This window comes from Eucyclogobius newberryi, unplaced genomic scaffold (genome assembly GCF_026437365.1).
Source record: "Eucyclogobius newberryi isolate DKJ021-1_F unplaced genomic scaffold, fEucNew1.0.hap1 SCAF_5, whole genome shotgun sequence".
Classification (NCBI taxonomy): domain Eukaryota; kingdom Metazoa; phylum Chordata; class Actinopteri; order Gobiiformes; family Gobiidae; genus Eucyclogobius; species Eucyclogobius newberryi.
Window position 1 is genome coordinate 12606303 of NW_027316167.1, and position 25127 is coordinate 12631429.

Here is a 25127-nt window from a genome sequence, read left to right on the forward strand (position 1 = left end):
GATTTAAAACGGGCAAATGTGATGTTCTCAAATTACTAAAACATTTTAAATTATTCAGACAAACGAGCGCAGGGTTCAAACATGTCGGCCTAAAGTAGTGAGCTTTTCCCTTTCTCCCATCACCGCTCTTCACATGCAACACCAGACGCATTCATTCACCTTTTATTTTATCTCACTTCATATCAGAATCATGACTCACCTCAGCAAATGTCTCAAAGTGATTTATTTTCTTATTAATTAAAAAAACAGATCATTAAGTCCAGCAGTAACATTAACCTCATGTGAAGGTGAACTTTGGGCTCTGGATGCCGTTGTGAACGCTGAGCTCTCCGGGGTTGTCCAGGCCGAAGCACGGATGCACAAAGTTCCTGAAGTGACACTGAAAGGTGTGAAGATGCTGCTTCAGGTCCACGTTGTAGAAAGACAAGCTCCCGAGGTCGTAATCCAGGACCACCCCGATCCGGACTGGGTTCACCGTGATCCTCAAGTCCGGACTCCAACCGTTGTGAAGAAACTCATATTTGTGTCTACAGAATAAATGAAGGGAAATGAACCTAAACTGCTGTGTAGCCCAATGGCTTTGAACACATTTGGTGCAACATAAAGCGAATAATGCAGTAAAATATAAACTGATGAAATAAAGTCATGCATAAAATATGTTTGAGGAATAAAAATGACAAAATAAATACAGTGTGGATGGAACAACAGTGCGAATTATATGTTAATAAACCGCTGTGTCCTACATTTTGCAGCTCAGATGTTTCAAACAAAAAGCAGAGCCCAGTTAAGACTAAACCGACTGTAGACATATTTGACTAATTGAATTGATTCACAAACAAGTATAGGGATATTGGAGGAGGAGCTAGGGGGTAGGTGAAAGCGGCCATTTTCTGAGCAGCCACAAATGCAGGACAATACAGGATTTCTCATACATGTCCGATTCAATCTAAATACAACAATGAATCTGAGAATTATGAAATAAAACGTATGTAAAAGAAAAAAAGAAGCTTTAATTACGTCATTTTAATTCCCCTTAACGAGTCTAAATATGCTTGAAAGTGTAAACATGTGAACGTTACCGTGTCGGCGTGAGGATGTGCCTCATGCACCAGGACGTGTTGTTGGCTCCTAGATACGAGTCCCGGTCGGTGTCTTCATAAGCCACGCCCACTCGGTACTCGGTCCCGTCGTCGAGCTCCACCTCCCAATAGTGACGCCCTCTGACGGGGATCAGGTCTCCCAGGACAGCCACGCACCTGCAGCACAAACACAAGCAATGAATACAAAACAATACAAGCTTTGCGTTCACCTTTTGAAACGACACACCTTTTTTTTTTTATATAATTTTTTTTTTTTTAATTGCCTTTTCAAAGTCTATAAACTCTACAAGGGCTGAGCAATCACAATGTCTTTCAACGCGCATTTTCAGAACAATCTAGACTTTTAATCAGTTCAACACAACAACACAAATTAAAATGTGCTGTTGCTGACAGGATTGGCTCTGGACCAAATTGTGCTCTCGGTTAAAAGTGGATTAATTGCACAGTTTTGTTCAGTTTTGATTGAGTTCAACAACTCAATCATGTTTACGTGTGGAAAAGATGAGGAAGATGTTTCCAACAGAGAGTACAAGGACTCTACCTGCTGGCGAGAGCGATGCAGTCAAAATCAGGCTGAAATGACTAGAAAATCACTTCACCACTGGATGACGTCATGTGGTGGGACTGAATATGTCTCAAATATGCCTGAATTAAATAAAACACAACTTGCTCCGACAGATTTAAAACTGGATATTGAACAAAGGTTTGGCTGAATAAGTGATAAGATAATTGTACCTGGTGAAGCCGATGTCGTCGAAGGCCATGGCGCTGATGGGCAGGTCGTCGTATCCGTAACTGATGGTGAGCATGTCCTCGGAGAAGTACAGACAGTGATGAGACGAGTCCTCCAGGAGGCTGAAGTACGTGCCTGTCCGGGACAATCACACACAAGGGACTTTTTGAACATGTCATTTCACAGTAGTAACGGTTTTGGAGAAAGAGATCCAAAGTCGAGGCTCCGGACAAAAGAGTGTTCGAGTCGTTGGCTCCTCGGCTTTGGGACGTCCTGCCTGAGGAGAAGAGGCTTGCTCCATCTGTTTTAAATCTGAAAACACACTTTTATTGACTTGCTTTTTTATTTCTGTGTTTGAACTTTCACTTTTTCTCAGTTGGATGTATTATACGTTTAAGGTTTGTGTTGCATTTTATGGTCGTTTGTTTTAGCTATAAAAACGTATTATTATTATTGGATATTATTACGTTTTACTTAATGAGGCAGGTACATTTACAGTTAAAAACAAGATCTAATTTGCAAGTTGTGACTGGCTAGTGTAACTTCTGCTATAATCTACAATGTTATAGTTGTAATTAAATTAGATCATACAAATAATTCAGTTTTAATTCTCATTAATATTCCCCTTTTAGAAACACAATCATTTATTTACAAGAGTCTTACACGTGACCAAACATTGGTGCCAGTTCATTCACTGTAACAGTATGTGGCATGTTACCCGTGGTGTGGACCGTGAGGCCCTCGCTCCTCTCACTCGGGCCCCCGATGTTCACGGCTCGCACTGAGATCACGTAGGACAGTCCCGGCTGCAGCTGCACCAGACACTGACAGGAGGGAACGGCCACGATCGACCTGCAAACCAACAACAAAGAGGACTGTCAATATGGAAAAGAGTGGCATGGAATTAGGGCCATTGCCAGGATGAGTCACAATTCTAAACAAAATACTATTTATTTATTTGTATGTCTATGTTTTGACTTGCTATAGTCAAATAAATCCCATGGACAGTGGTAAATGTAAAACTGGGTGCATCGCCTTTAATTGCCTCTAGTGGACAGTTTCTGGATCAGATATTTCTAAGGGGGAAGTAAAAGTAATCACAAATACTCATGTTACTGTAATTGAGTAGATTTTTGGGAGGAAATTGTACTTTATTGTGTGCATTTTTAAACATGTACTTGTAATTCAGCACAATTCTAGCATGTGATAGCAATTAGCTACATTTAATTATACTTAAACCAGATTTAAGTATATTTTTAAAAGGAAGTTATAGTTTTTTATTATTCCACTTCTGTTCCTAATCTGTGCTTCTGTGCCCAATCTGTGTTGCAACACTGGAATGTCCTGTGGGAGAAATAAAGGTTCTCTTATCTTATCTTATCTTAACATCATATGAAAACAGTAAATCTCATCTGTCCAAATCTCCCTGAAATATCTGCTCATTTCAGACTCACAAAACGCACATTACGCTTTGAACACTTCAATAACTCAAGTTTTGTGTAAAAGACTGATCACAAACGCTACAGAAATTGCATGAAAAGAATAATATTTTAGTTCAAAACAGAGCACATTTTGAGCCATGTAACTGTACTTTTAATTACAGTTATTAGAGTACACATCTCCAGTACATATTTCCAATTGACAGTACACTATTATAACAATTTGGCCTTGTCTTTATAAAATGTACTTATTTTAATGACTGACATGTTAATTCTACTGACCAGCCTTTTACCTGCTCATCCAGTACTTTTTATTGCAACACTTTTCTGCATTTCTTACCGATTTGCCTAAAGCCCACGTATTACAGAACGTCTCTGACTAACGAACCCAGATTTATTCAACCCTAATTTCCTGCGACAAGGACAACGTTCGCCGCTGTGTTGAATGTTGCTGCAGGAGCTGGAGCTAAAAATAGATTTTCTGGGACAAAGTGTGTCTTGAATCAGCAGCTCTGGAACTGTCAGCGCTCCAACAAACTCATGTTCACAGCTCGTACCAAAACAAAATGAGGGAATCATTATGAATACAGTGCAGTTCCTCCCTTAGGGCACAAAAAGAAATGACAAAACAGTTGGAAATTATTTAAAACTGACAGCAATATAATTATTTGTTGTTCACATTTACAGTTATTGCCGTGTCCACAAACAATTATTATTGATATTTACTTTTTTGACACTTTAATGACAATTTAATCTCACATGATGACTAGATACTCACTATTGTCTGTTTTAGTATTATTTTAAGTAATTTGTGTGATTATTTATGACCTTTTCGAACATGTTATTTAGATGTTCTGAGATGCATTTGATTCTTCATGTTTCAGTCTCATCTCAAATGTTCCTGGGCGACTATAAAATGTGCCTCACAAATCTGTTCAACCTCTACATGCTGCCGTTAGGTCAGCTGATACGCAGTGAAAATGTGTCACAATTATGCAGATGAGTCAGATCTATGTTTCACTGTCGGCAGGTGAATATGGACCAGAGGATTCACTCTGTCACTGCATCCAACAGATCAGTGTGTGGATGCAAAACAACTTTCTCCAGCTGAACTCAGACAAGACTGAAATCATCGTTTTTGGCCCACAGAAACAAAGAGAAAGTGTTAGCGGTCACCTCCAGAGTCTCGCTCTAAAACCTACAAACCAAGTTAGAAATCTGGGGGTAATAATGGACTCAGACTTGAACTTCAACAGCCACATCAAATCAATAACATCAGCAGCTTTTTACCATCTAAAAAACATTGCCAAAATAAAAAAATATAGTGTCAAAACCAGATTTAGAGAGACTTATCCATGTGTTTGTCTCCAGTAGATTAGACTACTGTAACGGCCTGCTCACTGGTCTCTCCAAACGAGCTGTAAAACAGCTGCAGTACATCCAGAACGCTGCTGCTCGGGTCCTGACCAGAACCAGGAAGTATGATCACATTAGTCCTGTTCTCAGGTCTCTGCACTGGCTCCTGTGGCTCAGAGAATAGACTTTAAAGCAGCTCTGCTTGTGTACAAGTCTCTCCATGGCCTAGCACCAAAGTACATCTTGGATATGTTAGTGCCATATGAACCATCTCGGACTCTGAGGACCTCAGGGACCGGCCTCCTGCTGGTGCCAGAGTCAGGACTAAACATGGACCGGCCTCATGCTGGTGCCCAGAGTCAGGACTAAACATGGACCGGCCTCATGCTGGTGCCAGAGTCAGGACTAAACATGGACCGGCCTCCTGCTGGTGCCCAGAGTCAGGACTAAACATGGACCAGCCTCCTGCTGGTGCCCAGAGTCAGGACTAAACATGGACCGGCCTCCTGCTGGTGCCCAGAGTCAGGACTAAACATGGACCGGCCTCCTGCTGGTGCCAGAGTCAGGACTAAACATGGACCGGCCTCCTGCTGGTACCAGAGTCAGGACTAAACATGGACCGGCCTCATGCTGGTGCCCAGAGTCAGGACTAAACATGGACCGGCCTCCTGCTGGTGCCAGAGTCAGGACTAAACATGGACCGGCCTCCTGCTGGTGCCAGAGTCAGGACTAAACATGGACCGGCCTCCTGCTGGTGCCCAGAGTCAGGACTAAACATGGACCGGCCTCCTGCTGGTGCCCAGAGTCAGGACTAAACATGGACCGGCCTCCTGCTGGTGCCAGAGTCAGGACTAAACATGGACCGGCCTCCTGCTGGTGCCCAGAGTCAGGACTAAACATGGACCGGCCTCCTGCTGGTGCCAGAGTCAGGACTAAACATGGACCGGCCTCCTGCTGGTGCCAGAGTCAGGACTAAACATGGACCGGCCTCCTGCTGGTGCCAGAGTCAGGACTAAACATGGACCGGCCTCCTGCTGGTGCCAGAGTCAGGACTAAACATGGACCGGCCTCCTGCTGGTGCCAGAGTCAGGACTAAACATGGACCGGCCTCCTGCTGGTGCCAAGAGTCAGGACTAAACATGGACCGGCCTCCTGCTGGTGCCAGAGTCAGGACTAAACATGGACCGGCCTCCTGCTGGTGCCAGAGTCAGGACTAAACATGGACCGGCCTCCTGCTGGTGCCAGAGTCAGGACTAAACATGGACCGGCCTCCTGCTGGTGCCCAGAGTCAGGACTAAACATGGACCGGCCTCCTGCTGGTGCCAGAGTCAGGACTAAACATGGACCGGCCTCCTGCTGGTGCCAGAGTCAGGACTAAACATGGACCGGCCTCCTGCTGGTGCCCAGAGTCAGGACTAAACATGGACCGGCCTCCTGCTGGTGCCCAGAGTCAGGACTAAACATGGACCGGCCTCGACCGGCCTCCTGCTGGTGCCAGAGTCAGGACTAAACATGGACCGGCCTCCTGCTGGTGCCAGAGTCAGGACTAAACATGGACCGGCCTCCTGCTGGTGCCCAGAGTCAGGACTAAACATGGACCGGCCTCCTGCTGGTGCCAGAGTCAGGACTAAACATGGACCGGCCTCCTGCTGGTGCCAGAGTCAGGACTAAACATGGACCGGCCTCCTGCTGGTGCCCAGAGTCAGGACTAAACATGGACCGGCCTCCTGCTGGTGCCAGAGTCAGGACTAAACATGGACCGGCCTCCTGCTGGTGCCAGAGTCAGGACTAAACATGGACCGGCCTCCTGCTGGTGCCCAGAGTCAGGACTAAACATGGACCGGCCTCCTGCTGGTGCCAGAGTCAGGACTAAACATGGACCGGCCTCCTGCTGGTGCCAGAGTCAGGACTAAACATGGACCGGCCTCCTGCTGGTGCCAGAGTCAGGACTAAACATGGACCGGCCTCCTGCTGGTGCCCAGAGTCAGGACTAAACATGGACCGGCCTCCTGCTGGTGCCAGAGTCAGGACTAAACATGGACCGGCCTCCTGCTGGTGCCAGAGTCAGGACTAAACATGGACCGGCCTCCTGCTGGTGCCCAGAGTCAGGACTAAACATGGACCGGCCTCCTGCTGGTGCTAGAGTCAGGACTAAACATGGACCGGCCTCCTGCTGGTGCCAGAGTCAGGACTAAGGCTTCGACTTCATCTTACTCCTTGATGTCGCCCTCCGCTCCGTCGCTGGTCACTTCGCTGATCTCCACGGTGTACGAGTCGACTGGGTTTGTGTTGCCCGACTCCCAGCGGATCAGAGCTGCCTCGGGGCAGCTCATGTAGCTCCGACTATTCAGGACGGGAGGAGACGGCACTGCGGGACAGGGAATCATGATGTTACTGACATCATAAAAAAAAACAATGTATAATATAACAAAGAAAGATTTGTTTTATTTTACTTTAACTTATAACTATCATATAATTTGGCGACTCTTTCAAACAAACCAAAATGCTGGTTTATGGATCATGATGGATTTTCTTTCTTGATATTAAATGACTCAAAAATCAGCAGTAGGAAAATCTAAAAAAATCTAGCCGACCGACTTAACACCTAAATGTGATGGTTTTGCAATAAATGTGATTTTACTGCTCTGTTCCAAGCTAGAAGTAAAACAGGGCTGTGGAAAACTTTGAAAAAATCTATGAAAATAGTTTTAGTTTTATACATTTATAACTCAGAGCAGTGATAAGTAACAACTTTAGTTAAGTTAGTAATAATTTCATGGAACCGTCATGTTCAGCCCACATTGGATCAAACTCAAAAAGCACTGGATAAAAGAGAAATAACAATTCAGAAAATTGATGAAAGTATATGGCAAATTGATATCTGGAGATGAACCCGGTGCTCGCTAAGACACACATTTGTCTAATCCACATACGATCTAGTGGTGTTCTAGAAGGAACCATAGACCTTAGTGACTGTGCTCTTATTCACATCATTGGAGACTCGGAGGAAAAACGACCTCAGTCTGTTATTGACCCTTTGTTCAAGAAAAAAAATGCTAAACGACATTGAGACTTATGTGGAGGAGAATGCCTGTGGTGAAACTTCCCCGCCCATCCTCTCCCCGTCCATCCTCTACGATGCTGCTAAAGCAGTTTTGAGAGGTAAAATTATAGCCATTTCCCAAGAAACAAAGGCAGAAGAACGTAAATAAGACAAACTACATCTCTTGGAGATAGAACACGCCAAGAATAAGATTATTCAAGTGCTACAGGAAATTAAAAAGATAAGAGGCAACATTAATGATCTGACCACACAGGAAATAGTAATGAAAAAACAAGATGCAGAATAATCTAAACTAAACATGACCCTATACAATGCTAAGCTCTGGAGAAACTGTGGTTGCCAGGACGGCCATTTGTTGTGCTGTTGCTCAGAAATATTGGACTGAGATTAACAAAGCAATTAGTGATGGGTAGATGACATGCCAAGGAGTGTGTTACACATTTCCAATACTGTGTTGTCACAGTAGTGACACTATGTTGTGTCCTCTATTGTGACATCTGCTGGTCTATAAAGATAAGCAGACGCTTAACACAACATTGAATCAGAATATGTTCCGAGGATCAACAAAGCGATCACTTAGTGAGAAGGAAACTCAATCTTAGTAATTAAATCAACAGCCTATTGTACAATAAAGTAGGCTGTGATAGAATAAGTAACTCAAAATTTATTATAGCAAAATATAGAACTTACAGAGGTTAATGATCCCTCGGAGAAGAACCGGTAAACATTTATCATCAGTGAACCACAAAACAAACAGAGACAGACTTGAGTCTCTCACGCTTTAGCTTCTGACACAAGCATCACAAAATAACACAGTAGATGTGTTGGTCATGTGACTTTTCTTAAAGTGACATTCAGAGAGACACAACTCGACGCACCTCGACACAATCGTCACTTTGATTTCAGAACTATATATGTGGGCCTCAAAACCCCTGCAATGGACACACTAAATGAATATCTCCGGAACATACTTGAGGTCGCAGCATAAAAGGCCATCACAAAAAAATGGATGGCACAAAATCATCAATCAAGGACGGGACATTATAATAGAGACTAGAAAACTGGCGGGAAAATGGAAAAGCTTTATTTTTGGCAAATTTTAGAAGTAAATATGATGTTAATGATTGTTAATCATTGACTGGGGTTCAGGAGGTGGACCACGCCTCAACCGCCTACTCCTGCAACCACTCCTCCACTCCTTAACCACACCTCTAATTACCCAGAAGCCCTATTTATACAGGCCTGTCCCAGCATCTCTGGTTGTCTCTGCTCTCTCGACCCCACCCTCCCACCCCATGTCTCCATCATCTTCACCTTAACACATCAGCATCTACGGAGGGGGGGTTCTGGAGCCCCCATCCTGAGTCTCTACCCGGCCAACTCTCCTCCATCCATCAATCATCATCACTATTATCAATGAACATTCTCTCATATTCCATTGTTGTGGTAATGCCAGTGACCTTTATGTTGGACAATGTGTGCCGTGATTTAATTTTATATCATTTGGTTTAATTGGTCTTGTAATGCTTTTGATTTTTTTGCTTCCTCTCTGTGTCATGGTCAGTGTGCTGTTCTCTTTTGTTCTATATATTAAAAGAAATAAGAAATAATTCAAATAATTCAAATAATATGTTTTGGGGGGAATTATCCAAATCGGCTCAAAAATGTTGGCAGAACTTTTTGGCCATCAGCACCTCTGGATTTGAACATAATGGCATCAGTCATACATGAAATCAGTCAATCTCTAGAATTCACTTCAGTCATTTGAAAATATAGTACATGTTATTGCAAATGTGACTTCTTCCAGTGTAACAGGCGTGTGTTGTTAGCGTGCCGAAGGCTCCGTACCGGTCATGTAGAGGGCTTTCTCGCTGGCGGGGCTGATGCCGGTGGTGTTGGTTGCTGTGACCCAGAGTTCGTACTGAGCGTTGGGCAGCAGCTCCGACACGGTGCAGTGAGTCTCCTTCACTTTCACCTGACTCACTGACAACACAGCAAACATACACAAAACATCCTTTTGTGCAAATGTTTAACTGGAGAGTGCAAACATAATGGAAACATAATGGAGGAAATGCATTTGTGCATGAGCTGTGTATGCCTATGTTTTAGTTGTTTTATACAGAAACACTGTATATATATATATACAGTGTTTCTGTATAAAACAACTAAAACATAGGAGAAAAAAAATAAGAAAAAGTAACAGTATTTAAGTTTCTGAAAGCGGAAAATCATCTGCAGGATTCCATGGAAATAGAAAAAACAGACTTCGGAACATTCTCCATTGAGATTGATACATTTCATGCCATACTGTGGAATATTATATCCAAAGGAACAATATTTCCATGGAAACGAGCAAGGCAGGGCTCCTCCAGGACAAGTACGAGTCAGGTTTGTGGAAATGCAAGTCAGAAAGGACGCATTTTCTTCAATGTTTTTAGTGCATTCTTGAAATTTTTGTCCATTATTTTTGCTAAAAACCTACGTACTGGGGCTTTAAAAAGGAAAACAATACAACTACTTAATGTTTCTTAATGTTTCTAATGAAGCACATTATATGTAAATAGTAGTATCCGCATTACAATAAAAGATAGAAGTTTTGGGAATTACCTTTTCTCTAAGTAAAATGTCCCACCAGAATACTTAAATTCATAAATCTCACTTATCACTATTTAATAATATATTTTCTGATTTTGGGCGGTGTTACCTGGGGGGGCAGAAGAGTCTGACGGGGGGCAATCCTCCAGAACCGGGCGATAGTAAAGCTCGTAGTATTCCACTGTGTCGTCCGAAAACAGGCTCCAGCAAACGTGAAGAGACGTCTGAGAGGCCGAGTTTGGACTCTGAGGGTTTATGACCGGGGCAGACGGAGCTGAAATCACAACGGAACATGGAAACGTGCTAATATCATCTGTTAACATTCTAGATTGTTGATTATTAGTCATAAGAATCATGACAGTGTGCTATTAATCAAGATTCAGTCGTCTCTCATCCTCACTGTTCAGCTTAGATCTTTTTAATGGAGCGGTCCACACCCAGTCCTCTGTCAGTAAAAGGAAGAAATGTGTTTATTTTGTGTTTAAAATGGCAAATTATGAAATGCAATGTCTGTGTTAATGTTTATAAATGAATACTGAAAGTTTTTGAAAGTAAAAAATAAAATAGAAAAATTGTAAACCAGCAAAAAGGACAAAAACTTGATGAATCATTTTGCCACATCGACAAGTCCAACTTAATTTCACAATTGTCAGTAATACTTTGAGGCCATGGTGTCGATCTGTGTATTTAAAGGTACATCATGTAACCTAATTGTTTCCATGGAGGTTCCACAATATGGTATTAAACTTATCAATTGTTTCAAGTAAAAACTTGAAACAATTGCCGTTAAAACAAACCAGTGCAATATAACAAACACATAAAATGACGGCTGGTTTAGCGGTTCTGAACATCTCACTAAATGTTTCTACTGCTTTCAAACAACAACATGCCAGCTGCTGTAGGTAAGAAAAGCCTGGTCCCTACTCAGAGTTTTTAACAGAGTTTTCTGACTTTATATCAAACTTAGTGTTAGCCTGGGATAAAATAGTTATAGCTGGAGACTTTAATATCCACGTGAACATGAGTGATGACGCTCTCAGTAATGCCTTCAGCGCCTTGTTAGACAGCATTGGTTTCACTCAGAATGTAAATAAACCGACTCACACTCACAAGAACACTCTGGATCTTGTCCTAACGTATGGAACAGAGATTAGTGACCTCATTGTCCTCCCTCAAAACCCTATATTGTCAGATCATTTCCTAATTACCTTTCAGTTTATTCTTAAAGATCATCCAGTCCCACAAAATAAAGTTATAATGAAAAGGACAATATCTGAAAAATCTATCTCAAAATTCAAAGAAATAATAGAGCCAATATTCAGTGACATGTCATGTGATCCTGCTGAGAACAGTTTTAGTCCCAGTTTAAGTGATCAATGTGTCGACTTGACCATGAATTCTCTGAAGTCTGCTCTTGACGTTGTCGCGCCGTTAAAACAGAAGGTCATTAGGCCAAAGCGCGCCTCCCCATGGTACAACCAAGAACTGCGTTCACATAAACAAAGAGTTAGAAAGTTAGAGGGATTATTTCGTCGCTCTCACACCGAAGAATCCCTAAAAGCATGGAAAAGTTGCCTGCTGTCCTATAAGCAGGCTCTGCGTAAGGCCCAAACCAGATATTATTCAAATCTAATAGAAGTCAACAAAAGTAACACTAAATTCCTTTTCAGCACTGTAGCTAGGCTAACAAACTGTCACAGTGCAGTAGAGCCCTCAATCCCAGCTACACTCAGCTCTGATGATTTCCTCCTATTTTTTAACAATAAAATAAAAACAATCAGAGATAAATTAGATGAAATTACCCCCGCTATTAGCCCTGAACTAGCCCAAGCTGTAAATCTAACGTCCCATATAAATCCACCTGTAAACTTAGAAAGGTTCACAGCTGTTGATCAAGCAGAGATAACTTCAGCCATTATGTCCTCTAAAAGCTCAACTTGTGTCCTAGACCCCATTCCAAGCAGACTCCTCAAAGACATTCTCCCCCTAATTATAGACCCTATTCTTAATATAATAAATACTTCACTCGAAAGTGGCTATGTTCCACAGTCCTTCAAACATGCAGTCATTAAACCTCTTCTGAAAAAGCCTAATCTAGATCCCGACCTATTGGTAAACTACAGACCTATTTAAAATCTTCCCTTCGTCTCTAAAATCCTTGAAAAAGTTGTAGCAAAACAGCTTTGTCGCCACCTGCAGGACAATAACTTATTTGAAGTTTTCCAGTCAGGGTTCAGAGCCCACCACAGCACTGAAACTGCACTAGTTAAAGTCACAAATGATTTGTTATTAGCCGCTGACGATGGACTGGTCTCAATCCTGGTTCTGTTGGACCTCAGCGCAGCGTTTGACACCATCGACCACAACATTCTACTGCAGAGGTTAGAATGTGATGTAGGTGTTGGAGGAACAGCCCTCAGCTGGTTTAAATCCTATCTATCTGATAGGTTCCAATTTGTTAATGTAAACCAGAGCTCCTCACCAAGCTCTAAAGTAATTTACGGTGTGCCACAGGGTTCGGTACTCGGTCCAATTCTGTTTACTCTTTATATGCTACCATTAGGCAACATTATCAGAAAGCATGGCATTAACTTCCACTGCTATGCAGATGACACTCAGCTGTATTTATCAATGAAACCTGATCAGAGCGATCAAGTAGACAGACTTAGTACTTGTGTGAAGGAGATAAAAACCTGGATGACACTAAACTACCTGCTTCTTAACCCTGAAAAAACCGAGGTCATTGTCCTTGGCCCTAAGCATCTACGAGATGCTTTATCTGAGCAGATAGTCACACTGGACAATGTCAGTGTAGCCTCCAGTTCTACTGTAAGAAACCTTGGAGTCTTATTTGACCAGGAGCTCTCATTTAAAGCTCATATAAATCAAGCTTGTAAAACAGCCTATTTCCATTTGCGCAACATCGCCAAAATCAGAAGAATCCTGCCTAAAAGTGATGCCGAAAAACGTATCCATGCATTTGTAACGACTAGATTAGACTACTGTAACTCCCTGCTCGCAGCGTGTCCTAAAAGCTCCATAAAAAGCTTTCAACTGGTTCAAAATGCAGCAGCAAGATTACTAACAGGAACAAAAAGAAGAGAGCACATTACGCCAGTGCTGAAGTCTCTTCACTGGCTCCCTGTCGAGTTTAGAATCAAATTTAAAATTCTACTCTTGACCTACAAAGCCATAAATGACATGGCCCCATCCTACCTCAAAGATGCTATAGAACCATATCATCCAAACAGAGCTCTTCGCTCTCAGAATGCCGGCCTTCTGGTGGTCCCAAGAGTCTCTAAAAGTACTGTAGGAGGTAGAGCGTTTAGCTACCAAGCTCCTGTGTTATGGAATCAGCTCCCGACCCATGTTAAATATGCTGACACAGTCTCTTCATTTAAGTCCAGGCTTAAAACGTTCCTCTTCGAAATCGCTTATGGTCAGAGTAGTTAGGAACAGAAACATAAACCCACAGCTTCAGCTACGCTGCCCTAGGAGTAACTATGCTGGGGGAAGTATGACAGCTTGAGCACTATCCTCTTCTTCTGACTACTTATGCTATCAAACAATATTTATTTTTTGATTCCACTTGCAAACTGTTCACCGCCTTCTTTTTCTTTCTTTCACTCCTGAGGACCTGTGGACCCAGATGCCCCTCCCCTGGTGAAGTGGTCCCTGCCCTGTGTGGACGGTCCCTCATCTGCCTGAAGAGTGGGTCCAGCTCGACTCCGACGGTCCCTCATCTGCCTGAAGAGTGGGCCCAGCTCGCCTCCGACGGTCCCTCATCTGCCTGAGGAGTGGGTCCAGCTCGCCTCCGACGGTCCCTCTTCTGCCTGAAAAGTGGGTCCAGCTCGCCTCCGACGGTCCCTCATCTTCCTGAAGAGTGGGTCCAGTTCGCCTCCGACGGTCCCTCATCTGCCTGAAGAGTGGGTCCAGCTCGCCTCAGACGGTCCCTCTTCTGCCTGAAGAGTGGGTCCAGCTCGACTCCGACGGTCCCTCATCTGCCTGAAGAGTGGGTCCAGTTCGCCTCAGACGGTCCCTCATCTGCCTGAAGAGTGGGTCCAGCTCGCCTCCGACGGTCCCTCATCTGCCTGAAGAGTGGGTCCAGCTCGCCTCCGACGGTCCCTCATCTGCCTGAAGAGTGGGTCCAGTTCGCCTCCGACGGTCCCTCATCTGCCTGAAGAGTGGGTCCAGCTCGACTCAGATGGTCCCTCTTCTGCCTGAAGAGTGGGTCCAGCTCCAGTCTCCTCGTGTCCGTCTGTCCGTCTGTGAGAGTCGGATCTCTCCTTCACTGGAACTCCTCCAGGTTTCTACGCTTTTTTCCCAAAGAGGTTTTTTTTGTAGTTTTTCCTGGCCGAGAAGGAGAGTCTAAGGACAGAGGACCCTGGGACATCGTCCCTCGCCACCACAGACATTGTCTGACTTCATCGCCACCACAGACATTGTTGATTTATTTCTCCCTGTGGCCCTCAGAGGCAACTGTTGTTGTGATTTTGGGCCTTACAAAAATAAATTGATTTGATTTGATTATCCTGCATTTATTCAATACCAGATGTTTATTTTGCTTAAAAACACACATTATTATTGTAAGCGGACGCGCCTCTTCACAGATCTGACCTGTTACTTGGCTGGGTGGTGCTACCTGCTTGTCTCCATGGAGATAGATGCCATAATGCCAAACAGTGGAACAGACAAATAAAGTGGTGAACCCAACACTAGAAAAGTTACGTAGTGTTCCTATAAAGTCATGTTTGGGTTTCTAAATGTCTAAAGATTTATTCAACAGAAATGGTTAATTTATTATGGAGCTGAAATGTCACTTTACTTTTGCTTTCTCCAATATTTACTTTTAATTAGTGCTGACTATAACATGCAGTATTTATGTGTAATATTCCATTACTGGCCCAGCTGTAACTTTTGCAGAGTCAGAAGGGACTGGTTACAGATTAAATATACTTACTTTCATATGTTTATTGTAATACTAACATCATTTATTTTACACATTTCTTTTTGTATTTTTCAGCCTGTTTTCAGACTATTGGGGACATCATAGTCTCCTCTGTTAAGGGGGAAACACTACGTCGTATATGAATGCTTTCTTTTCATACATTTTCTTCTACACCTAACAATTGTGTGCAGTTAACAAAAGTTTAACAAAAACCTGGGCATTAGGAAACTATCAATAATTTATCCAGCATATCTTTTGTCTTCACAACGATGCTCTTTGCTGATGAAACAGGTTGAAAGTGAAACGTGGGTCAAACCTGGGACGACGTTGATGGAGTCCATCATGGTCTTGACATCAGACAGATCTGAGAGTGGCGTGTTGAACTCCAGCGACGTGGACAGATTCAGGTCGATGTCGTCTTTAGCAAACGCCTCGATCCTGAGCAACACCAATCAGGCTTTTATGGGGTCTAAAAAATGGTTTAAATATTTGTACATTTGAGATATTTACCTGTTGATTGTGGGTACAACCATCTGTCACAGTACCCAAAACAGATAAAAACACAATTTAAATTATCATAATCACAATAGTCAAATCTTTAGAACTATTGGAAATATTAAAATGTATAGAAAAAGGCCGTTTAGCAGTGGCTTATGATCCGAAAATGTTAGTTAGTTCGTTCGTTAAACCAACTTTAAAATACACAAAGGCCTAGTATTTGAGGACTATAAATATCAGGCCTATTTGAAGCTGTACTGCATTAGCTGACCTGCATGGTGCGTATGGGCAGGGCACATATGCACTATCAATGCTATGATTGGCTGCGTAGTGTAAGTAAACTGTATCATATCATGTGTCACTCAAAACACATTATTGGTCTAAATACCGTTTTTTTTGGGCTATATAGCACTCCTGAATAAAAGCCCCCCACAAGAAATTTACGAAGAAAATCAAACTTTTCCATGCACCTGTGAATAAAACACAGAGGCTATATAAAGCTATTTATTTCTTATATTTTTTATTGTTTTATGTTTTACGTTATGTTCGGCCCGCGGCCCAAAATGAGTTTGACACCCCTGGTATAAACTATCCACTGTAAAATGTACTAACCTAAAATTACACTACATTTACTTTCCACCACTGCCCCATACAATGTTAAGAGATCCAGTTTATGTTCCTCTCCGCACAGTGACCACACAGACCTTGAGGAACAGCCTCTTGTCGTGGCAGCGGTGCACTTCCTGCGCGCTCTCGATCAGCTCTTTGGACGAGTCAAGGGCGCGGCCGCACTCCAGAAGCTGCCCGTACAGAGACTCCAGTTTGGACTTCTTCTCCTCCTGCAGTGCGGCCCCTCGATCGTCGTATCGCTGGGACAAAGTCTGCAGAACGTCGTTGTAATGCTGCTCCAAGTGCTGCTCCCGGCGGCCAAAATTCTCCTGAAGTAACATTTATACTAGTTAGTGGCATTATAACAACACGCACCTACGTTTTCTTGCAGTCTGAATTCATTTTGCTCATGTTTGAGATGAGGACCTGGACATTTTTGAACAAATGTGGGCACCATTCACCTCGTATCTAGAAAATACAGACTGATTTGAATAGATAAGAGAGATAAAAGTCTTTTTTTTTCCATTTTATTCAGTGTTTTGTTTTGTATTTTCCTGGCTTGGACACAAAATGTACCTCCACAGTGAGAAAGATTTCCTCCAAATGTCCGGCAAAGTTCTCCATCTCGGACACTTTCTCCTGAAGTTTGTTACGGATCACGCCGTTTTCATTCTGCGAAAATAAATAAGTCCAAAAATGAGAGAGACACAACACAGTCTTTGGAAATTACTGTACAGACAGTCAAATACACATAAATAACTACAAAAGTGCAGAGATATCACAGTATACCGTAGTTTGGATGATTACAATCAAAGTTTATGTTGATTTTTATATTTAATCAGCTCTTTTAACATATTTATTTTTGTTATAGACGGTATATATAAATTGCAATTTCTAAAATCTTTCAAAACAACAACTATGACATAGAGATGGGCAATAAAGACATTTTAGATAATAATGTGAAAGTATGCAACATTTAAATATCGAGTACCGTATATGTATATGGTTTATAGTAAAAAAAAAATGCTACAAAAAGAGTTGATCAAATATAAAAATATGTTTCAAATAAAGGTATAAAGTGATATTTATGCACATTTGTGACTAATTTGACAGACACTTCACATTTATCTGATGATTAAACCTCTACTGACACGTTAAAAGACACGTTTTTCTGTTGAATTGACATTTTATCATCTCACTGTGATATATTTGTTTTTGTCAGCATCTCCCACCTCTACCACAGAACCAGAACCGTTTTGTGGATCCCTTTTCCAGACCTCACCTCTGTGGCTCCGAACACGTCGTCCTGCCCGGTGGGAGATGGAGTGTCGCAGGCTTCAAACCGCAGCGAGTCGTTGGTGTCCACAGAAAAGCGCTGCGTGGGCCCCTTCTGCCCCTGGGCCGGGCCTCGGTCCTGCCCCAGACCCTCCATGTGGCTGCACTCTCGGCTGAAGTCCGGCTGCTCCGACTCTTCCTCAATCACGTCCAGTCGCCCCCCAATGATCTCGAACAGGTCCATGAGGAGGACGACTGAAGCAGAGAGACGTCAGTGCACGCTGTGACATCCACGGATTAAATAGTGGATTAAGCAAGTTAATACGTGAACACGATTTTTAAAAAGGAGAGCGTTTGTATGTTTTGTACAGTTTATAGGTTAGGATTGGTCATTTGGAATACTGTGTTAAGGAGACACTGCACGGGCAAAACTTTGGCATTAGCTCTTTCAGCATTGGACCTGAAAAGACCAAAATTGTCCAAAAATCTGTACCAATGTTCATTAAATCCACTTGCATCCATCGGTTTATAAGGGACATTGTGATTTCAAAAGGCCACACGCCAAACATTACAATCTTGTACTATTTGATAGATTGTACAGACTGATTTGATGATATCTATGTCCAAGCCTGATTTATTCAAGTTTTAACAAAAAAAATTGTCGGAATTAAAGATTTTACATCAATCTAGTTGCTCCAAAATCTAATCTAATAAAAAATGTCAACAAAATGAAGCAATACATTTAAACTTGACTCACTTTTCAGGTTTATTTAGGTTCAATTTCCGCATTTTTTACTCATAAAAAAATGCCTTATTTATAGATGACATGATAAATCTACATTCAAGATTTTTCCCAATTCACCTGCAGTGTCTTGCCTTAAATAAGCTATGATTAAGAAAACGTTAACATTATGTACGGTATTAAAACATTACAAACTGCAAAATGCATGCAGGACATTAAAGTGTGGGGTCTGCATAAAACGGCAAATACAGGAAGAAAACACAAATATCAGATTTAACTGTTATTACTAAGACTTTTGGTTTGAAAACATTAACAAACAAGCAAAGATTGAACGAGTTAAAATCTTACTTACTGTTGTAAACGTCACCAAAGGAATTACTTGGTCAAACATGAACAAGTAAACAAACGTTATAAGAAAGTACTTACAGTGTTATAACTATGTAATGTACTACGGCTGTGGCTCCTGTAACGACGCGGCGTGACATACATTAAACATTATAAACATTTACCTGGTTCATTCAGGGGGAAACCATCATTTCCCAAATCATTAGCAGAATCTGAGAGTGTCCAGAGTCCGGCCCAAAGCAGAGCAGCTTTTCAGGCGACAGAAATAGAAGACCACCAGCTGCAGCTCGTATGTCCACAGGCATGTCCCACTACAGGAGCCTGCAGGGGACACACTCTGGGGAAACGCACAGATTGCTTTACTTTTAAAGCTTTTGGAGCAAAGTTTGAACTCATTTCATTTTTTGTCTCTGTCTATTGGTTAAAAGAGATATTATACAGGGGGGGAAATTGACTTTTAACGTTCTAGTAGATTTCCCTCATCATCGAGCTCGATTAGAGGTATTTTGAGCGATTCGTGCTTGCTGTGATGCTTGGGCTGCAGCTGAACCTAAAACCTGACGCGTCCTCCTGTCAAGCTGCACAGAGGCCTTTGTTTTAATTATTCTAACTTCTAAATTGCTCCTATATTTAAGGAGTGATGTGTGAGTAATGCTGTATTGACCCTTTGCAGCTGTATTACACCAGTGGCTCTACATACTTCCATGTTTATACCACGCCTCTGTGCTCGCTTCAACAATCAGGTAACCCAGGTGATACGGAAATGCTTAAAAATTTTGCAAAACTATAAACTGTGTGATTGAGAAGCTGCTGTTTGTTACGGTGAAATGCCACGAGCAGGGAATCAGCTCTGAACTTTTGAACAGGAAGTTAATGCAACTGTTTAAGTCGTTTAAGATTGATATTGCAATTTACAATGACCTAAATGTAAAAAAAAACTAATAATGATCTAATTATGATTACTAGAAAAGAGCGACCACATAACATGAAGGATAACATAGTATTAATATTATAACAGAAAGCTGTGTCTCTATCTTCTTAACAGAACAAATACACTTAAAACTGTTCGAGGTGCACAATATATCATCTTCCAGAGACATTGTGTTAAACATGAATTAGAATATTAAACATAATGACTATAGTAAAGGAGATACTTCTGCTCTTGTGTGTTTAATTTGACAGATAAGTCAACTCACTTTTTGTACAACACTGTGATTTGATTATTGTTATTGGATAAGACACATATCCAGTTAAGTCACTATGGCCCAACTGGGGATGTAAGGTTATTTGGTTCATTTATAATTGTAATAGATTATGTCAGTCACAAAAGAAGAACTAAACACTTACTTCAAAAACGTTACTTTTTCATGCAGGAAGTTTGATTTCATTAAGCTGGTCACAACCTTGAGACATTTGTATTTCTTTATTTTGTATTAGACAATGTGAATACAAATGAATGAATGATTTAATGTCAATAATTGTGAACAATTGTTAACTTGCAGCTTGGTCCTTCCCCACACAAGCTGCTGTGGTGCTTTTGCAGGAGAAACGGACAAAAAGGTGACAGTAAATAATACTAAAAGTTGAGCAGAAGGCCTTTTTTGATCCAGCCTCCTACAAACTGTCCCGTAGCCAGTCGATGTAGTTTGCGAGCGCTGTCTTCCCCACGTCAAACTCCACGGGCCAGAACAGCAGACTGAAGCATCCGTGAAAGCATTCATAGTGCGCACTCGTGACCTGGACTCCAGCGTCCCGTAACCGCCGCGCGTACATCAAACCGTCGTCTCTCAACACGTCGAACTCGCACGTCAAAATGTACGCCTTCGGACACTTGGACAACACCTCCGACCGAGCCAGAAGAGGGGAAGCGCGGACGTCCAACAGAGCCAGGACCGTCTCCAAAATCCCCTCCAACCCTTGGTCCGCGACGACCGGCCTGTGGTTCTTCCGACGCTCTGGAGGAAGGAGCAGAGTCCAGTCGAATCGTGCTCTTAACTCCGGGGTGAGGAGAGGCTGCTGAAGGGAACTGTGCTGGTTGGATGAAAAGGGTTCCCTCAAAGACAGTTCCACTCCGAGATACTGCATCCAGAACTGCACCAGGGACGAGCGGTACAGGACGGGCACGTTGTGGTTTTGGAGGGCAGAGGGCGTGCTGAAGTCCAGGGCCTGAAGTGCAGGGTAAATCAAAGCCTGGACACTGAACTTCACGGTCACGCTGGAGTCTTGGGAGATCTGCGATTAAAACAGACATGTTGTACAAAATAGCCTATTTTGAATCGATTCCTGCACGTTTTAGTAATCTTGTGTGTAGCCATTTTGGGACACATTTTAGAAACTCACTAACCTGAACTGTATCTAAAGTCAGTGTCGATGGGACGATGGAAGTCAAAAGACCTCACGACATTTAAGTCAATATTGTGGTTTAAAATGAACAAAATGTGAAATCATAATCTGCGTGTCATAGATTATAATTATATAGCAGAAAAAATATAACATGTCATGAAATTAACAAATCTGCTCGTAGGAAGGACAAGATTTGAAAGTTACGTGTAATTGTACAACGTTTTTGAATTGGCATAGTTAAGTGGTTTCAAAATCTAAATGTAAAATAAATGTTACTGTGACATACTGTTAATGTCACAGTAACATTACGTTTTCATTCAGAAAGTTTGATTTCATGAAGCTCAATGAGACCGTTGGTTTAAAAGGACGTGGGTTTAACGATTGAGAATAACTATAAAATGGTGATGTATCTTCTCACAGGCAGTAAGTCAGACCTGTTCCCAGTGCATGTTGGACTCCGCCAGGGCTGCCCTTTGTCACCGGTTCTGTTCATAATTTTTATGGACAGAATTTCTAGGCGCAGTCAGGGGTCGGAGGGTTTGGGGACCACAGGATCTCATCTCTGCTGTTTGCAGACGATGTTGTCCTGATTGCTCCATCAAACCCGGACCTGCAACATGCACTGGGACGGTTTGCAGCCGAGTGTGAAGCGGCTGGGATGAGAATCAGCACCTCCAAATCCGAGGCCATGGTTCTTGACCGGAAAAAGGTGGCTTGCCCTCTCCAGGTGGGTGGGGTGTCCTTGCCCCAAGTGGAGGAGTTCAAGTATCTCGGGGTCTTGTTCACGAGTGAGGGAAGGATGGAGCGTGAGATCGACAGGCGGATCGGTGCAGCGGCTGCAGTGATGCAGTCGCTGCATCGGACCGTTGTGGTGAAGAGGGAGCTGAGCCGAAAGGCAAAGCTCTCTATTTACCGGTCGGTCTACGTTCCTACCCTCACCTATGGTCATGAGCTTTGGGTAGTGACCGAAAATCAAAAATCAAAATCGCGGATACAAGCGGTCGAAATGAGTTTCCTCCGCCGTGTGGCTGGGCGCTCCCTTAGAGATAAGGTGAGGAGCTCGGCCACACAGGGGGAGCTCGGAGTAGAGCCGCTGCTCCTCCACGTCGAGAGGAGCCAGCTGAGGTGGCTCGGGCATCTGTTCCGGATGCCTCCTGGGCGCCTCCCTCGGGAGGTGTTTCAGGCATGTCCCACCGCGAAGAGGCCCCGGGGAAGACCCAGGACACGCTGGAGAGACTATGTCTTTCGGCTGGCCTGGGAACGCCTCGGGATCCCCCCGGAGGAGTTAGAGGAAGTGTCTGGGGAGGAGGAAGTCTGGGAGTCCCTGCTCAGAGTGCTGTCCCCGCGACCTGGCCCCGGATAAAGCGGCAGAAGATGGATGGATGGATGGATCTTCTCACAATTATAATAATAACACTAATCTACGTGCCATTTATTGGGTTTCAGATGACATCACACAAATACTTTCACGCGGTCTATAATATTTGATGAAGATGAGGGGTAAAAGTAATGATCAGTGAGTTTTCCTTTTTCTCACATTACAGATTTTGAAAGTCACAATTAAACATGATCATCATTTAGTTTGATGCACCTCCTGAGCCACTGCCGCGGCCAGGTTCCCCCCGGCGCTGTCTCCGGACACGCCCACTCGCTCCGGGTCCACCGAGTATTTGGACAATACCTCCGCGGACAGGAAGTACTTTGCTGCAGCGAGGCAGTCCAAGTACGGCTCTGGGAACTGCACTTCTGGGTAAAGACGATATCTAAAAGCAGACAAACAGCAAACGATCTGTATCATAGTCGGATTAAATTACAATACATCTGTCGTTTTATCAACTAAACCCCTGGGAAAAAACCCTTATATTAACATCACAACATAGTAACATATTTACAAGTTAAATGTTCACGTAACAATTTTACAAGTGAATATTGCACAATGACAGTGTACCCAAAGTGCACTGACAGGACTGTTAAACTACAACAAATTCAAGATCACACAAATTACAAAGATTACTACGGGAAAAACTACCTGTAAAAAAGAAGATTAAATTTACAATTCTCTCCCAAATCTCAAGATAACTCACTCCATTCCTTCTCTTTTCTGCTGTTGTGATGAACCCTTTCAAACCCCACAAAAAGAAGGGCTATAGTCCTATCAGCGAGCATGTACGCTAGTAATCATTCATGTATGTACACAGTAAAACACGGATGTCTCATAAGTGTATTGCTACTGTTAACACTCACTCCACAGAGACCACCACAGCATTGAGCTCCGCAGACACGATCCTGGTGACTTTGTCGTATGAACCTTTCTCTGACCAAACAAAGAGAGATTACAACAATAATCTGGAAGTAAACTGTTTAATGGTACATTTTGTTTGCATGCTCAAAGTCAACTAATCAACTAATAAATAATAAACCTGAAAAATAATCCATATTGGGGGATTGTTTCTGTTAGGGATGTCACGATAGTAAGATGTTGAAAGCACAATACTTTTTATACAGTAGAGTGTAATTTTCAACACATAATAGTGGTAGTTTGTCAAGTATTAATAGATTATTTATACTAGTTCTGACATAGATCAAGAAAAGGTCCAACTTTATGTCTAATTTTGATGTTTTAGAATCTAGGGATCGATTTTTTTGTACAACTTTGGCCTTCAGGTCCCGCACTGAGCGTAATCACACACTCCTTTACACCTCTTTTCACTTACTTGCACTGCCAAAAGCCCATCCTCCTCCATGGAAGTACACCAGCCCCCTCCTCAGACTTCCCTCTCCCCCTGACGCTTCATACACTCGCAGCGGGACGCCAGAGAAAGTCACATCGCTCACTTTAACTGCGGGGACGAACTCTTCATCCGCGTCAGACTCCAGGAGGGTCTCTCTGAACTGTCGGATGGAGCTGACGTAGTGGCCAAGGCCGAGGCGGTGCTTCAGAGCCGCCTGTGCACAAACAAGACACAACCTAAAATGTTAATATAATATCCTTTAGTCGAAGCAATAACTCCTCCTCTCTCTTTTTAATTCTATATTATTGTCCAGGTTTATTATAGCTTTTATATATGATTGGTATTGTGTTTCTATTGTGTCTTATTTATTGAACAACTGAATAATGACTGTGCCTTTGAGGATCAAAAACTATTCTGATTAGGCAAAAGAGCTTGAACTTTAAATAAGAAATAAGAAATAAGAACACTAACTTACACCTACAGACTTACCGAAAGCGTTTTTGGATTTTTGTTTTTTCATTCTGTAATATATTTTTGGTCAAATGCACTTTACAAAAAATATCTAATCCATCTAATAATATCTAAACAGACATCAACATTAGTCCCTGGTCAGTTGTAGGTAGAAGTTAAATCTAATCTTATCTATATATCTAATCTCAAAAAACAAAAGGTTCTAAAACACTTTTCTTGGTAAAATGTATGTATATAAAACACATTATCTTTGTTTCTTTCTAGAACTGGTAGTTGACAATATATTTTAATCATTCACCTGCATAAAGCCAAAGTCCACAGCTTTTGAATAACTTAATAGTTTTGGATTGGATTTTGACTAAGGTCATTTACATTTAACATGCTCGAACTGTCTAATGACATATTCAATCAAATCTGATGCATAAAGAGGTTTATTTGAACATAGATGTTGTTATTCTTACAAAATTCGAAACAGTTCTGATAGTTGCGGCCAACAGCACGAGCTTCCATGGCTCTTGGACTCCATCAGGTAAAGGTGTGTAGACGTAATAAGCCAACGATGCTGTTAATAACAAAGACAAAACTACAGAAAATGGTCTCATAATGGCAAATAATCGTAATTGTTTTTTTAAGCCTGCAGCGCATCAGTAAGTTGCACTGTGACGTCCACAGACGCACTGACGCAGCATTGAGTGGGAAGAGGAAGTTCCGTTTATAGTGAGTAAAAAAACAAAAGCAATTATGTTTTTGTTTTTTTTAAGTAACTGCATCCATGTCATTTATTATGTAACAATATAATAATAGAAAAATATTTGTTATATGTTTAAGCTAAACTAGAAATGTATGGTTAGAGGGAGGATCATGTATTGATTCGTTT

The 25127-nt window shown here is 42.3% G+C and overlaps 2 protein-coding genes across 2 annotated transcripts; both read right to left on the bottom strand.

Annotated features, from left to right (window-relative positions):
• Nucleotides 1–205: 205 nt before the first annotated feature.
• LOC140381157 (fibronectin type III and SPRY domain-containing protein 2) lies at nucleotides 206–19022 on the bottom strand. The gene is made up of 13 exons (XM_072465179.1): nucleotides 18869–19022; nucleotides 17625–17872; nucleotides 16919–17014; nucleotides 16438–16671; nucleotides 15746–15768; nucleotides 15552–15673; nucleotides 10397–10561; nucleotides 9541–9675; nucleotides 6843–6996; nucleotides 2552–2685; nucleotides 1836–1968; nucleotides 1080–1256; nucleotides 206–527 (listed from the first exon to the last, which is right to left on the bottom strand). Exons 2-13 carry the CDS (start codon nucleotides 17859–17861, stop codon nucleotides 278–280), a joined length of 1860 nt encoding a protein of 619 aa, XP_072321280.1. The 5' UTR covers nucleotides 17862–17872; nucleotides 18869–19022; the 3' UTR covers nucleotides 206–277.
• Nucleotides 19023–20179: 1157 nt separating this feature from the next.
• On the bottom strand, nucleotides 20180–24905 carry LOC140381058 (neutral cholesterol ester hydrolase 1-like). The gene is made up of 5 exons (XM_072465080.1): nucleotides 24712–24905; nucleotides 23762–23993; nucleotides 23292–23361; nucleotides 22639–22810; nucleotides 20180–20936 (listed from the first exon to the last, which is right to left on the bottom strand). Exons 1-5 carry the CDS (start codon nucleotides 24850–24852, stop codon nucleotides 20319–20321), a joined length of 1233 nt encoding a protein of 410 aa, XP_072321181.1. The 5' UTR covers nucleotides 24853–24905; the 3' UTR covers nucleotides 20180–20318.
• Between the last annotated feature and the right edge of the window lie 222 nt (nucleotides 24906–25127).